Source organism: Alexandromys fortis, unplaced genomic scaffold (assembly GCF_014885135.2).
Source record: "Alexandromys fortis isolate MF-2015 unplaced genomic scaffold, M_Fortis_MF-2015_v1.1 scaffold_21, whole genome shotgun sequence".
In the NCBI taxonomy this organism is placed as follows: Eukaryota; Metazoa; Chordata; class Mammalia; order Rodentia; family Cricetidae; genus Alexandromys; species Alexandromys fortis.
Window position 1 is genome coordinate 5,771,721 of NW_026067905.1, and position 16,111 is coordinate 5,787,831.

Below are 16,111 nucleotides of genomic sequence, written 5' to 3' on the forward strand. Positions count from 1 at the left end.
ACGCGTCGGCTCATTTGTGCTGTGTGTGTCTCCGGGTGCGCGCGTGCGTGTGCGGATGCTGGGTGTTTTTTTTCTTCTTCTTCTTCTTCTTCTTCCCCATCCTCTCCCAATGAAGCATAAAGTAAAGCTGTGCCCGAACCATCCGCACCGCCACCGCTGCAACTTTCACCGGGCTGCAGGGCTGCAGAGATGGGTTTTGTTTTTTGTTTTGTTTTGTTTTGTTTAAATCATGGGAGGCATCATTATTTTTATGATGAGACACGAAATAGATGCGGGGCGGAAGATGAGGATGCCTGAGGAAGAAGGGGAGCGTGCGGCTGCAGCGCGACATCTCAAGTAGGAGACCAAGAGCATAATAGACAAAGTTCATTGGGAGCTGCAGCAGTCACACACTCTGACTCAGGAAGAGAGGTTGGGACAGTTTGCAAAGGTGGGAGGGTGGGGTGTTGATTCCAGACTCAGTGAAGTGGCGTCAGTCTTGGGTATTTCCTCAGAACTCTCCATGCCTGCTTGGAAATGCATACCCCCTCCCCACCACCAAAAAAAGAGTTGAAATTACAACCTTGTTCTTATCCCCACCCCTGCTTTTACCCAGTGCAGTCTTGATAACAAGACACTGCTTCTGTGTGTTGCAAAAGTGTCTATGTAGGGGCAAGCAGAGAGGAGACAAGTGCCCAGTGGAAGCAGGTTCCTTGGACCAAGTGCCTGCATCCTAACAGGTCTAGAGATCCAGCACGTTTTAAAGGGGGCTACTCAGATTGTTGTTATGAAACACAAGTCAGATTTATGATCTTTTTCATAGCGAACACGATATGCTATGCTAACACTGCCTGTGACGGTTTAATCAAATCCATTTGTTACCGGGAAGCTAAAAGGGGCCGCTGGGATTTTAGGATTACGGGCAGAGTTAGGGAAGCATGTGGCTTTGTCATTCGCCATCATTTTACACGTTCCCTCATCCCTTCCCCCCACCGCCTGCCTCCCTTGCCACTAGACCCCAGCTCCCAAAGTGGCTTCACAATAGTGGATTCTTGGCCCTGTATGCTGCTCACCAGATCCACGCTTAGGGCCCCAAATCCAAGTGGCTCCCCGCTTCTACTTCCTGCCTGTGGTGGGCTTGGTGCTCCATGCGAAGCTGCAGCAACTCAGGCACGCCTAAGTCAACTCATGCAGAAACAGGAGAAAAGTTTTGGTAAGGTTACAGTCTGTCGCAGATGCACTTTCTCCGGGCGCTCGGCACTCATGGCTAGCTTCAAAGCCTGCCAGCTCTTCTATCTGCTGAAAGTACAAAATATTATTGTTGCTACTGCTTTTAAGGACTGCTGCTTTCGACCAATTAATCTCACTAGGTGCCACAAATACTGGTACATTCTTTGCAAAGCCATCCCTGTGTGGCTGCAAAGACACAGCCACAAAAGGTTGGATCATAAACTCCGCAAGGGGATTCTTTGTTAGAGTGTATGTATGTTTCTTATTTTTTTTTTTTATTTTGCATGTGAGCTGCATCAAAATTGAACCCAGTCTTGCAAATCTCTTGTTGGCCTTTGCCAAGCACTAGCACTTTGCTGCCATGGTAACTGTAATTAAACTGATAAGAGTGGGGAAATGTCAGTATCTCTGAGCCTTGCAGCTGCATTGGAGAAAAAGGGAATCAAATTGGTTCCCAGCTCCATTGCTCAAAAAAGGGAGGGTGGTGGAAGGACACGGAGGGGGGTTGGGAGTTGAAGGGGCAGAACAGAGTTAAGCAGCTCTAGTGGCAGAGATTTGGGGACGTCTATTTGCATTGTTTTCCCTTAGGGGGCTGCAGCCTGTAGGGGTGCTCTGGGCCAGTGAACAGAGAGAAACAAGCTTTTAGGCCCAATCCAGCTTTCCCGTCTGGATTGGGGGGAGTGAGTGGGAGTGGGACGAAGAAGATGGGCAGGAGGAGAGAGAAATCTTTTGTTTGGTACACTTGGCAGTCGAAAGGCTGTGTTGGCCAAATTCTTTTAATCTATGTCATTGCTCCCAGCTGCGAAACCTGCGTTCCCAATTTTAGCATCCACTCTCCCAAAAGCCCTTCATGATGGAGCCCCTTCTCCTTCTCCCAAATCGTCCCCTGTAAATCTTCTGAAAGGGAAAGACTGTTTTCCATTCATCCATGTGATCAGTTCAAATAATACATCTGTGTTAAAAAAAAGGAAAAAAAGAAAGAAAGAAAGAAAGAAAGAAAGAAAGAAAGAAAGAAAGAAAAAACACTGTGCCTAAGTGCTACACATCTTTCATTACTGAGATGATTTTTTTAAGCCCCTGTGTGTTGTGGAGTTGTGGTTACTTTGTTGTGTTAAGTACTGAAGCTAAGACTGTGCGGATGAATGGCACAGAACAAGGGAACATAATGGATGCAATCAACCGTCAGGCCTTCTCACAATGCAATCCAGGCAATTAAAAGCTCACCAGAGTTTAAATGAAACGGCTCTCCTTATTTCTGCGCAGCACACTGCACAGGCTATTATTTATGTCTTTTTTTTTTAAATTATGATTTCCCTTAAACTGTCAAATAACTCAGAATGGCAGGGTCTCAGAGGCAATAAGAATTTCCCTCGGAACAATTTGCATGCCAATCTAAAACTAGTTATGAGTGCTGATGGGCTATGAGCAACTTGTGAAGTGTCTCTTAGCCACGAACACATAACTCTCCCCAGACACACTCTCTTGGATGGAGAGCACAGAATGCTCAGTGCTTTCTGCTGTTTAGGTGCCTGGCAATGTGGCGACTACCAAGAGATTGTTTTCCTACATTTTTTTTAATGCCTAGAATGGAGCAGATTCTATTTGCAAGAGAAAGGAAGTAATGTTCTTTAAAAGAAGTTATGAGGATGGAGCAGAAAATATCAAACTTCTTTTATGCACAAGGCCAAACAGAATGAAAGAATTTCAGTTATTAATTGGCCTCTGAGTGCTAAATTAAAATGTCAACACAATAAAAACATTTTGTGAAGACAAGCAATATAGCATTTCTTGTGCCAAATGTTGGTATCTGCCGTCCTGGTTACAATTTATTTTGAATAAAGATAGCTGACCCTTTATACTTAATAATAATGTCACGAACATGGGCAATAATGGAGCTTAGCTTACTACCAAGAATTTTTGTCTCATCTTTTATCTTTGTGATATAAAAAAATACAGACTTCAAGTTAATTAGGACAGTTACCTTAAACATACCTCTGTATGCTTTCAGTCATGAGATCTGGACTTCCTTAGTACAGCGAAATCCCTCTTCTCCCCCTAGGTATATGACTAAGAGGCACCTGGGCCTGTTGTGCCCTGTAATTAATGGGACTCATGCCTTGTGGGACCTTGCTAGAAAAGGATAACTAGTTCTGATCAAAGAAACTTCATTTGTTAGAAGTTCTAGAGAGTGAGATTTAGCAGAGCTATCAAGGGTTATGATTAATCTACACTAGGCCCTGAGCTCCTTCAAAGAAAAGGAGCAGAAAGCAGGCTACACGAGGACCACCTGCTCTTCTGCGCAAATCTGCTGCTGGCCCACAGCTCAGAACACCACAGCCATGCGTGTCAGGCACACAGGACAGCCACCCGGCTTTCTTCTCTGCATTCCTTCCTCCGCTCCTCTACAAGACAAGTTGGTTTCTAATGAAAGCTTAAGAACATTCTAATATTATATGTTGTTCGTGTTCATTGGTAGCTGGAAAACTTATTCAGCTGTGGGCATGCTCTGATGTCTCTTACCAGTGTGATTTTCTGTGACAGGCAGGGGAGGCATTGCGGGTTTCACCCTTCATCATAAGGGAACAGAAGGAAGAATAGAGTTTACCTATCTTGAAGCAAAGTGAATCAGAAATGCTTCATGTTTTCCATCTGGAACTCCCTTAAACGCATTTAGACTCGGTGTTTGTTATCTTTGTCCATCTAGTTTTAAAACTTTATGACTAGGAGAGGAAGCGAAGTGTTAAGGGGTGGTCTGGGGTTGCAGGTAGAACACCTAGTACCACAGCCATAGCGTCACTGTCATTCAGCTCTTAAGGGGCCCCGTCACCTCTCTGCCTCTCTGTATTGTAATTTGTAATACAAGGGAATCAATGATGTCTGCAGCATTTTATAGCGATTCAAATCCATTACTTGATAACGATGGAGCTTTGCATAGCTGGCCAGCTTTTCTTTCTTTTTTTAAGGCTGAGTGTTTGACACTTGGGGAACAATAAAGAGAAACTAAAATATGAATATTCAATTAATTAAAAATATTTTAGTCATGTTTTAAAGCCTGTAGAATCAAGATTCCTTGCTTATGAAGAACATTCATCATTGAAATAAAGAAATGTCCCTATATTCAATATGGTATTTGTATACTTTCTATAATGTGTCTATTTATGGATGACTGTGTGATATTTCATATTCTTAAACTTTGTCTTCAGTGTTTCTTCTTTCCCTTATAAAATAAGTAGATGCTTGTGGCTATCAATTGCATAATCCTATAATTGTATTATATTAGAACATTTATTATATAATCAAGTGATGAGTCTTCAATATAAGCAGTGATTAATGTATATGAAAATAAATATATTTTGTTATTTTAACACAACGAATACTTTGAAATATGAAAGAAACAGAAGCAAGTATTTGGATGTAAGTAAACGCTATAGGATTGATGGGGTTTGGGGACAGATGCACTGCGTACTTATCCAAAAACATGTGTACAGCTGAGTTAAAATTCTGAATGTCCCATACAGATGCATGCTTCATCTGCCACATACATGTTGGATGAACTGTTTCTGCAGTTAAAGTTCAGTTTGGAATCCTGTCAGGTCAGCCACGGATGAGCTAGCTTCAGTTGCTTGCTTCTCTAGGCTGTCGTCCGTTGACTCACGTTCTTCCTGTTTTGTGTGGAGAACGGAACACTATGGAAATGATTGAAGGATGTCTAACCTCCGTAGCCAATGTCAAGGTACAACACATAGCAGCTAATCACTGTCGCTGCTTCATGTGAATGAGTTCACTGGGGTTTTCATAAGGATTTTCACAAAGTTTGAGGTTTCTTTCCAAAATGTAGTTTGGTTGTAATATAACTCAAGGAAGGAAGGAAGGAAGGAAGGAAGGAAGGAAGGAAGGAAGGAAGGAAGGAAGGAAGGAAGGAAGGAAGGAAGGAAGGAAAAAGAAGGCATACGGAGGTAGTGTTAACTCTTTCACCCGTTTGTCTTTCCTTCTGTTTGGAGTCTCAGCTGCCCTTTCTCATTTCTTTTCCTCAGGCATACAAATGCTCTCAGTTCAGCCAGACACCAAGCCGAAAGGTTGTGCTGGCTGCAACCGCAAAATCAAGGATCGGTACCTTCTAAAGGCACTGGACAAATACTGGCATGAGGACTGCCTGAAGTGTGCCTGCTGCGACTGTCGTTTGGGAGAGGTGGGCTCCACGCTGTACACTAAAGCTAACCTTATCCTCTGTCGCCGAGACTACCTAAGGTAGGAGTGGTCTTTGCAAACCGGTCAAAGCTGAATGCCTTTTAAAGTCCATTTTTAAGTGTATTTTTGATTTGTTTATTTGATTTCCGTATCTACCGACTGATGTTCTTAAAAGATGTTACCCTGCCAGCCTTTAAAATGCTAGCCTGTATCTATCACACAAACCTCTGCTTAACGGGTAGCCAACAAAAATATCTAAAGTATTTTATTTCAGCTTGTCGGTGTACGCTGATTTAGGAATCAGTCATTCATTACTTACACTGAAAATGACAGATAATGCCAAGGATATACCTAGATTCAAACAGCATCTGGGTTCCTTCTTTCACTAAAGCATAAGAGATGAGCCTGACAAAGAGACCAATTGTTGCTCAGCTGAATATTTTAGCTCTGCACTTTTAATAAGTTTAACTTTAGTTGGATGGAACAATCTGGTTATTCAGCTAACTTTCCTGTTGTCACATATACCAAAAGAAATCAGTTTTAAATTCGTGGCTTGCATTCATTAATATATTTATGGCAATGTTTTGGAACCTTGACCTATGTATACCTGTGTCTTGCCACCCCGTGATATTTGAAGTTATCGCATCAATCCTGAGCAGCCTCCGACTCTCTTGTGGTTCTATGGAGAACGAAATAGTAAAGACCTCATTGTTGACGGAAGCCAGTCACCACCCTCTAAAGTACAAACATCTGATGAGTCTCAAGGCAGTGTGGGTCTCCATGGTTATACGACCTGAAGCAATTTCAATGTGCGTCCCTGATTTTAGTTAGCACGGAAATGCTACTGGAGAGAGGATTTTCTTTCCAGGGGACTTTGTGACTTGACTTAGCTGCAAATTACTTATCCTAATAAAGTGGGATCTATCAAATTAGAGAAATGATATATGGCATCATTTGGGTTTTCATATTTGATACAATTAATCATTTTTTCCAGCCTGACATTAAGCTATTTATTTGAATCGTTTTCCTTATGACACAAAATTTATCAATTGATAGTAACTCCTTAACCAACCATCCTGGCTCTTCTGGGAGATGTTTCTTAAGAAATTTGGTCCCTCTTTTCTTAGTCTATAATTCAGTTATTTAAAGGCAGTTTTTTTATTCTAATACATATATATCTTTTGATTAATGCTAGTTGCATAGGACCGAATCCGGTTTGGTTTCTCACATTCTGCTCTCCCCTGGTAGCACTGCTTATGGCTTGTGCTTATAGCCTCCTGGTTAATTATAAGCACTTGTTACCACTTCCCTGTATTCCCATAGTTCAGAAGCACACAAGGTGCCAACAATGGGAAGTAACTCTCAGGAGCCACGATTTCCCTCATTATGGCGGCAAAACCAATCAGAGTTAACATACAACATGCATTCTTTTAGACCTCTGCCGTCTTTGAACTTTTCTTCTTTGAAATAAAAATGTCTCCTGTGCTCATTGTGAATGAGTGCCTCATTTTGAGATAAAGCGTGTGTGTTTGCTTTTCATGATCTGATCTGTTACTTCCTAGGTTCGCTTTGTCTGTGCTAACTGATACCCACAGCTCGTTGGCTCCTTTTGACTTACATTATGCACAATTTCAGTTTATCAAGTGGATTTAGGTTGCAGTGGCAAACAAGAAGTTTATACAGTTTGAGCTGGAGTAGGCATTTTAATAACTAAAAAAGGATAAACATTAAGGAAAGAGTAAAGAATATTGTTTGAAGGCTTGGGATATTTCTGAATCAGAAATGTTGAGTTTGCCTGTTTAGTGGGTAAAATAGTTAGGTGTTTTCAATGTGTTGACAGTAGAGGAAGTAACTTTAGATTTGTTTTGTTCCATTCTTTCTTGGGACAGCAAATAGAATGTGGGGCTAACCTAGGATTTGATCATCTCAATTAAATGTGTCACCCAAGGGAATTTATCAAAATAGTTTCTGTATTTGAAGTCTTCATCTTTATGAAAAAAAAAAACAAAATGCATGTGAATTTCTGCAACGAAGCTTTTTATTTCTGCTAGGCTTTCATGTTAATGACAGTTAACTTAGTATACACATATCTTACTCTCTCGAATTTGGTCCTGATCACCAATATATTCATTTCTCAGAGAACAATTTCCTCTTAACTTGGTCATTACCACATTAATGACCAATTGTTACAGTAACAGCCTGGGGATTGTTAACATCTCAGACCAGGTTGTTAACAGCAAGCTTATTCCTTATTTACACTGAGGTTGGTTATGTAAAGTGGCTTGGGCGATTTCATCAACACAGAAAGTGTCAAGGTGATACAAGGAATTGGTATGTGCATAAAATACTGTGTTACAAGGTGTAGAATGGACCACAGATGTGGTATGTTTTCTGTGAAAGTCACAGGTCTCAATGACAGTGTACAGACGTGCCTCTAAGGAGTTTAAATAACCAGATCCTGTATTTTAAATCAAATTTATTCATATATCAAAGTCTTTGATTGGATACAGCCATGTACAAATGTTTATTAGGTGCCTACTGTGTGGAAGGTAGAATTGGAAACAGTGGCTGAAACTAAGACGAAGGGAAGGATATCAGTAAGCTATGGTTGTTGCTTTCAAACTTGGTTTGCAGAAATATGCGCAAAGAGGTCCATGAATAACCCAAGTTTCAGAATTAAGACTCTGAGGCTATTGAGACAGTTTATTTTATTATAAGAATATCTGCAACATGACTAGTGAACAAATATTCTCTGTGCGAATTTTGCTGAACCTCAAAAATCATATTTCTCATTTCCCTCTATGTTCAATATATATTCTTTCTGTAATCTTCACCAGCAATATTTAACCACTTAAATTCTGTTTCAAAATAGTGGAATTTTTGAACTTTGCATATTATACGATTTGGTTAGAGTAACAAGAAATAATAAGCCACAAATAAGTTACAGATTTGGATTGTGCCCCTGAGTTACTAGTTACCTAAAAAAGAAAATAGAAAATGCGAAAGGAAACATGACCCATGCTTATAAATTATTGGTTATTGGTATTTCTGTACACTAGAAAATTGTCCGTAACTGAAGATGAGGGAAACCCATTTGCCCCCTGTATTTAAAAGCCTATTAAACATTTTCCCCTAAAGAAGAAAAACAAAAGCCCAGTTCATTCCAAAGTAAGAGTTTTAGAAAGCTTCACTATTACTCTGCGTGATTGGGAGAGTGTTACCTCATGAAACCATGAAGCCCTTTGAATAGTGATTTGAGGTATTAAGTGGTATTAAAATATATGAATTTAGATAGCAGGACACAGAAAGTATAACCCTCAATCACTATTGGGATATATATGTCCTTCTTCAAGACATTTATTTTTTTTTTAACCTTTGTGGCACAGTCAGTTTTATTTAAGGAAAAGCAAAACACCTGCCCTGGAGCAGCTTCAGACCCCTGAGCAGGGCTGCTCACTCTCTGAAACTGGCCTATCATCCTACCTAGTCACTTGATCTGCTATTTTACTGTGGACGTAAGATAGACACATCCAAGGAGACTAAATGTACCCATTTGCAGTACTGCAATCCTTCCTCAGGAACTTTCTCCATATAGGAAGAAAGAAAATGATTGACTTCTAAAAACTCTATCTACTTTCAGAACGAGTTCCTGTAATCTATCTGTTGTCAGGCATTTCTGTGCCCAAACCCAGGAAAGAATTTGTTAAAAACACAGCCACCACATCGATACATTCTTTCAAAGATTGTAAAAGTAACTTTATGACAAAAGAGACAAAAGGCATCTTTAGACTCTAAATTTGAGTCTAAAATCGATATCTAAAAATAGCCAATTGTTGGGTAAAAATACCAACATTTAGCAGTCATGTTTAAGAGACTTTAGGTTCTACTGACACTGCTACTTGGTTTTAGAAAATATGAATGGCCGTGTATTATCAGAGATTTTAGAATTAAGGCTTTGTGTAAACATTAAATAGTCAGAAGTGGCAGAAACATCCCAATGCTTTATTTTTCAACCCAGAGGCAAAACAAATATCAGATCTTACCATTCCATCTTTGGGACAATTTTTGCCTTTAGTGTTCATGTAAGCCTGCACGAACACTAAATTTATACAGCGTACTCTAAGTGTTAAGTCGACACGGCCTCTATCTCGTATCTGTTTCAATGGTGTCTTGCCAGAGTCGTTGCAAAGCTGTGTGCTCTGGTGTATGCCATGAGAGAAAGCTGCTTATAGCTGTTTCTACATGAGAAGCTGTAAAATGTCTTATATAAAATTTAATGCAATTTGCTGTTTTTATACGTGTGCATGATTTGTTTAAAATGAAACTCCTGGGAAAGGGTGAGGTTTTTACATTCCACCAAAGTTGCCAATTAACCAAAATGATTGAAGCTTGCTCTGCTAACTGCAAATTTTATATGCTTTAATATAATAATATAACTCTTAAAGAGAAAATTAAAATAAAATGCTGCACGGAGCATCAGTCTAGCTATAACTTTATTTCACGCTGATCAAGCCTGGTACTTCTAAATTTTTATGTAAGATTAAATTTATATTGATGTGTAATTATAGCCTTAAATGTAAATAGGAATGTGTTATTAATACCGTTTCATCTGGGCGAGATGAAGCACAGCGTCTGTCTTAATGTGGAATAAAGTATTCATTCTTTCTTCCCCTCACTTTCACTTTCTGAATATCAAGCAGATGGAAATATTTGCCCTGGAAAGCAGTACATTATTATTTTTTTAAATAACTTTTTTTTATCATCTGAAGGTAAAAATAAAACAAGTTTCCATCTAGAGTGAGATACCTTATTCATAAATTTTCTCTACAAGCTTCATTTAATGATTTTAGGCATGTTACTACAGTCCTAATTTTTATGATATATGATTGTCTTAGTTGATCTTAGTATAATGAAATATTTTGATGCATGAGCATATTTGATGCCATGGTCTGTGAAAAATATTGTTATAACCCTTGCAATTTATTATACATTATTTACAGCTTTATGAAGAGTTGTAACTTTTCCATTTTGCTTTTATCATAGGAAAGTGTTGTTGACTTCTAGTCTACACTATATAGTATGCATAGAGCAATATAATGAAAGAGCAATAATTTCATTTGATACAATACTTTAGAGAAATGTTCCTTGTCTGGGAAAATAATTGGTGTTTCATAGAAGACATCCTGAGGGACAAGTACGTAGAAATTATGCCTGTTGAAAAATATTTAATCTATATGTAGAATTTCTTTTCTTTTGTAAATTTATATATAACTTATTTCTTTTTTTAGTTCTACAATTACCCAGCTGTAATGAATGAATATTTACATATTTCATATAATTAATTCAATTTGTTTCTTGGATTTTTGTTTTGATTTGTTTATATACTTTAGCTATTTTCATGGAAAGTACCAACTCTCTGGGAATATTAAGAATATTCCACACTAATTACCATTTTCTTTTTTGTTTCTTTCATCACTTTATAATGCATGGAATACTTCAGTGAGGGTTGTTTTTACATGCAATTTGGATAAACTAGACATACCTGACTTGAAAAAAATTAAAAAATCCGTTTCTACAAGTATATTTAAGATTAAAGGCATCTAGAAGAACTACATTTGAGAATTGCTAAACATGCTTATTTTGCACTTTATAAATATGTAGAATTCTGGGAAAGAATATCTATTTTTGGTTGCTCTTAGAAAATATCAACGTAAGCCAGCACTTCATTTATAAACTCACCATTAGCCTCCATTAAGTGACTAATAATACATCTTAATGCTGTGTTTGGACTGCATAAACATAATTTATTAAGGAATCTCATTTTGAAAATATGCTGAAAGTAGTAATTTTGTAAGTGGTTTTGATGAATATTTACATTATAAAAATGTATTATGTGGTTCAGTTTTCTGCCTCACATAAAAATTACAGATCCTAAAAATAAGAATTTTAGCCACCTAAATGATCGTGGGTATTTTTCCTCCCTGCTCTGCCACCATTCCAAGGCCTCTTTTGGTATTTTGTTTGAAAACGTTTCCTCAGTTCCATCAAGGCTAGCAATTTGTCTCAGCCCCCACCGCCACCCAGTTAGCTGGCACATCTCACTTTTATCAACTAACATTAAAGTGCAGGAAGCATAAGCATCTAATGAGATCTTGAAAAGAAGGGAAGTGGAAATAAAAATGGCAATATCTTCTTCCCTTGCTCAGATTTGTTGTTTTTGTTTTGTTGATTTTTGGTTTTTTTTTTTTTTTTGGTCTGTGTGTTATCTGTGTTTCTGTTAGAAGCTGCTCTCTCTTCTCCATTCCCCAGTTTCATGGAGCGTTGAGCTTTGAAATCTGTTAGGCACCAACACTTGAAGCCAGGTAATTTCCTCCTGAAACCACAACATGATCTGCTGTTACAGGCTGTATCTTCGCTAGTCTAAGGTGAAAGACAAATTTCATAACACTGCGTTTATTCCCGTTTGATGTTTGTCTTCTGATTCTGTTTTCACCAGCTCCTCTGGAGTTTCAGCCTGTCTTCTCTAGTTAGAGTGAACGATGGAAACACAGTTTATCTGAGAGCTAACTATGTATTTCCTCTGTCAAGTTATTTATGTAGAATTCATTTTGAGGGAAGATTATACTGCGAAACATGTGAGGTGCATGTGGATATTTTGTGAGTTTAAACAACTTATTTTACTCATTGTTTTTCCCTCATATTATTAATGCCAATAGATAATTTTGATTGAAGGAATAGGATTTCAGAAATCAAACACATACTAAACTCACAGACTCCACACATAATTGACATGTTCATATACTTAGGCCATTTTTGCTTTCTATCCTAGCCTCATCATAACAAATTCTCAGCTTTATTGTCATAGTTCTAAATCTTTCTGAATTCCTCCTTGGTGTTAGCATTTCATGATATGCAAAATATATCTATCTGAAAGCTTTACAAGTTTCAAATAAAATCACACTTGAGATAAATAACCATCCTGGACTCGTCGGATCTCTGATTTGAAGTTATAAAATTAACATTAAGCTTCGTGTGTTAAGTTAGACTCTAATCAGCATGTGTTGTTATGATTCAATTTAATATTAAAAACTCTCCAACTGGGCTACTGGGAAAATAAAAGACTCTTAGGAATTGAAGGATTATGGCTGAGGAGCATGCTAAAGCCATATTTAAGTGAAATTGTTATTACTGGTGCAATACAGTGGTGTCCACATCAAGCTCATCCTATTAATAAAACAGGAGATCAGTTTTAGCAAACATAAATATCAAATATGTGGAGGACAAGCAAGGGGCACAGAACTTCATAAAGTGTGCCAGTGTTACCATTTAATATTCGTCTAAATACCACAGAGTAAAACTAAATTCCCATCTCATTAGTGCTACAGGTTCTCCAAAAGCAAACATGGAGAGAGAAGCTAATTCCATACTTGCTGGGGAATTCCGTTTCTAGAACTTCCAAAACAAGACCATTTTTAATAACAGTTTAAGTACAAGTTCGTAGTCATCTGCTTTTCAAATCAGTTTTTGAGTTGTTTTACTTTTGGAAGTTTTGCCTGTGTCAAGGTAGCGCATGTCTGTAATTATAGCACGCGGTAGTTTGGCACAGGAGGATCAGCAAACAGTTGGAGGACAGACTAAGTTACAAGGGACCCTGTCATAAAATAATAAAATAAAATAAAATAAAATATTTAGAACATCTTAAATAATATCCTTTGATATAATGTTCACATGTAATAAAAAATCAAGATTATACCATTTTCTAATTCTTTATGATCACAAGTACAATGTTTATTTTACATCTACCAATTGCTCAGTGAAAGTGTATTCCTTTAATGATGACATATAAGGTTTGAGTCAGAGGAATGGACTTTTTCCTGTTCCTTACTTGGGTGAGTGGGAATAGAGAAGGAAAATGGAAAGAGTTATCATACCTTCTAACACTAAGCATGAGTATGGATAGCTATGGGTAAGTGTACTCTAACTGTAAAAGTAACAAGTTCAACTTCATTTTGAGTCTAATTTTAAAACTTAGAAGGATTGCACAGGAACATCCCATTAGGCATTTATTTATACTGTGAGAAATACAAACACATAATTTGAGTATCAATATTTTATTGCTATAAATAATAGATGTAAAGTGTAATATTCCTGCTTGATTTTACATGACACATCAATACTTAAATATAGTTATTGATATTTTACAATGTGAATAATCAGCTATGCAGCCTGAGAAATTTGTGAAGAACTTAACATTTGAATTTTTCTAAAACTGATAAATGTAGGTACCATTCTTGCTAAATAACTAAAGATATATAAGGATTTTTTACTCCAGTTATGACCAACATAGAAAATGAAATGTATATGACTGGGTAAAATTAGGAAAAACATGAAGGAAGGTCAAGCTGTAGCTGGGTAGTAGAATATTTGTCTAGTATACACAGGACTCTGAGTTTAGTTCCAAATATAGAAAATAAATTTTAAAAGACAAATTTTAGAAGGAAGATTTTAAGAACAAATATAGACTTTGTAAAGACAATTTTATAAATCAGAAATTTCTAGAAAGCTGAGCCTCATAGATATTTTTCCTTTGCAGTAAGATAAGGGTGAAACTGTGTTTGAACCTGAGCATTGTTTTGCACAGATATTGGCAGGCTGTTAATGGAGGTTACTATTGACAGCTTCCAAAACATTTAGCGTTCTTATCCTCATTTTCTCCTCCAACAAATATCATTATTCTAGGATAACAAGGCCCTGAGATATAATCCTGAATAAGACATGAAAGTAGCTCCTGCCCTTGTGGAAATTTTACCCTAATTAGATAGAGTAGGTAATCATCAAAACAAGAATAAGCTATCGAGGCATTAGTAACTACGGGGAAATATAAGGAAGTATAAGGAACATGTAGAATGTGTGTGTGTGTGCACAGCACAAGAGCATGCAAGCATACATGAACACACATGCATGTGTGGAGAGAGATGTAGAAGAGAGAGTCGGAGAGGAAGGGAAGGCAGAAGAGATGGAGAAATGGAGAACTGATCTCCACCTTAGGTACACAGAAATGTACTCATTGAGACAGTATCCTCAGTTACGGACCTGAAGGAGCTGACAGAGCTAATGAGGAGCATGCATGTGAAACCCGTTCTTAGCATAGTAAAGAATCAGCATGAAGACCTTGAAGGAGGAATGCTTCTGTTAAGTCTAAAAAGCATCAAAGATGCTTCTGTGGGCATAGCGAGATCAAGGGCCATAAAGGTAAAAGGCAGTCAGTGTGAGGACCTATGTTGCCCTGGCATGGGTACAGTGGGAGTTCCCCTTAGAGGTCTGAGTGCTCCTTAGGAAAGCTGTGTGATCTGAGCAGCACTCATTAGAGTCCACATACTAAATTACATGGGAAATTCTCTCACTCCTTTACTGTAATTTTGCTTCGGGTGTCTTTGTATTTGGACATACCAATGAATTTTAATAATTAAGTAGTAACTGTGAAATCCTTGGTGATATTTTGTTTGTGCTTTAACAAATAAAACTTACCTGAAGGTCAGAGTAAAGAACTAGCCACACTAGTTAGCCATAGGGGCCGGGCGGTGGTGACTCACACCTTTACTCCCAGCACTGGGAAGACAGAGGTAAATGGATCTCGAATCTCTGTGAGTTCCAGGTCACCCTTGGCTACAGGATACTGAATCAGTCTAAAAAAGAAACAGAGCCAGGTGGTGGTGATTCACACCTTTAATCCCAGCACTAGGGAAGTAAAGGCAGGAAGTGACATGGCTGGACAGAGAGAGGAATATAAGGCAGGAGGAGACAGGAGTTCAGATTCAGTCTGATGATTTGTAGAGACAGGATTCCCATTTGACCTGAGGATTTTGTAGAGGTGAGAACAGTGGCCGGCTGCTCTGCTTCTCTGATGTTTCAGCTTTCACCCCCTAATATCTGATGCTGGGTTTTTATTATTAAGACCAACTAGAAATTGTGATACAAAATGTGACTCAAAAACCATAAGGCTGTAGTAATATAACTATCTCTTAAGTAATCTAGGCTATTGGATAATTGTGCTTGATTTTAAGCCAACACCTATACACATATATTGATATAGTTGAAAGATGATTTGAACGCCAGAGTGTTTCAGTCCCAGATACAGGGAGATGTCTGCTGCAGTGAGGTCAGACTGAAAGCCAGAGCTCTTACTCAGAAAGGCATCTCCTGGCCAGTGGATGAACTCTTGCCAGGTAGCAGAAGAGTTGAGACCTTTTTTAATACTCAGGCAATAATAATTGCAGAGAAGGAACTTTTGCAAGTGTGGTCAGTTTTCAACATTTGAAGTCAGCTCTCTGTACTGTTTGAAGTGGTTTTCAGAAATAAGCCTGAGATGTGGCTTATTGCTGAGGCACTTACCTTGTAAGTACGAGGGCTTAGGTAAAAACACATGCACACACACACACACGTGCACACACACACAGGTGCACATGTGCTCACACATACACACTCAGCTGGGGGATTAAAACAAAATTTAAAAGTTAAGTGTAGACTTATGAAATGAAATTGTTTTCTCGGCAAAAAAAATCAGTTAGTTTGACATATTTGCTTGAATCAGCATGCAGAACAGTAGACCATCTTTTAACAAAATGCGTTGTTACCAGAGACAATCTAGTAAATCACATTTCTTTTTTTTCTTTTTCTTTTTTTTTTTTTTTTTTTTTTTTTTTTTTTTTTTTGT

At 38.1% G+C, this 16,111-nt stretch overlaps 1 protein-coding gene across 1 annotated transcript in view; it reads left to right on the forward strand.

The window, feature by feature from the left end:
- Lmo3 (LIM domain only 3) overlaps positions 1–16,111 on the forward strand; it is a 59,786-nt gene that overhangs the window by 461 nt on the left and 43,214 nt on the right. The window contains exon 2 of the mRNA XM_050135228.1: positions 5,244–5,457. Coding sequence (XP_049991185.1) covers positions 5,252–5,457 — 206 coding nt within the window. The 5' untranslated portion in view covers positions 5,244–5,251. The remainder of the gene's footprint in view (positions 1–5,243; positions 5,458–16,111) is intronic.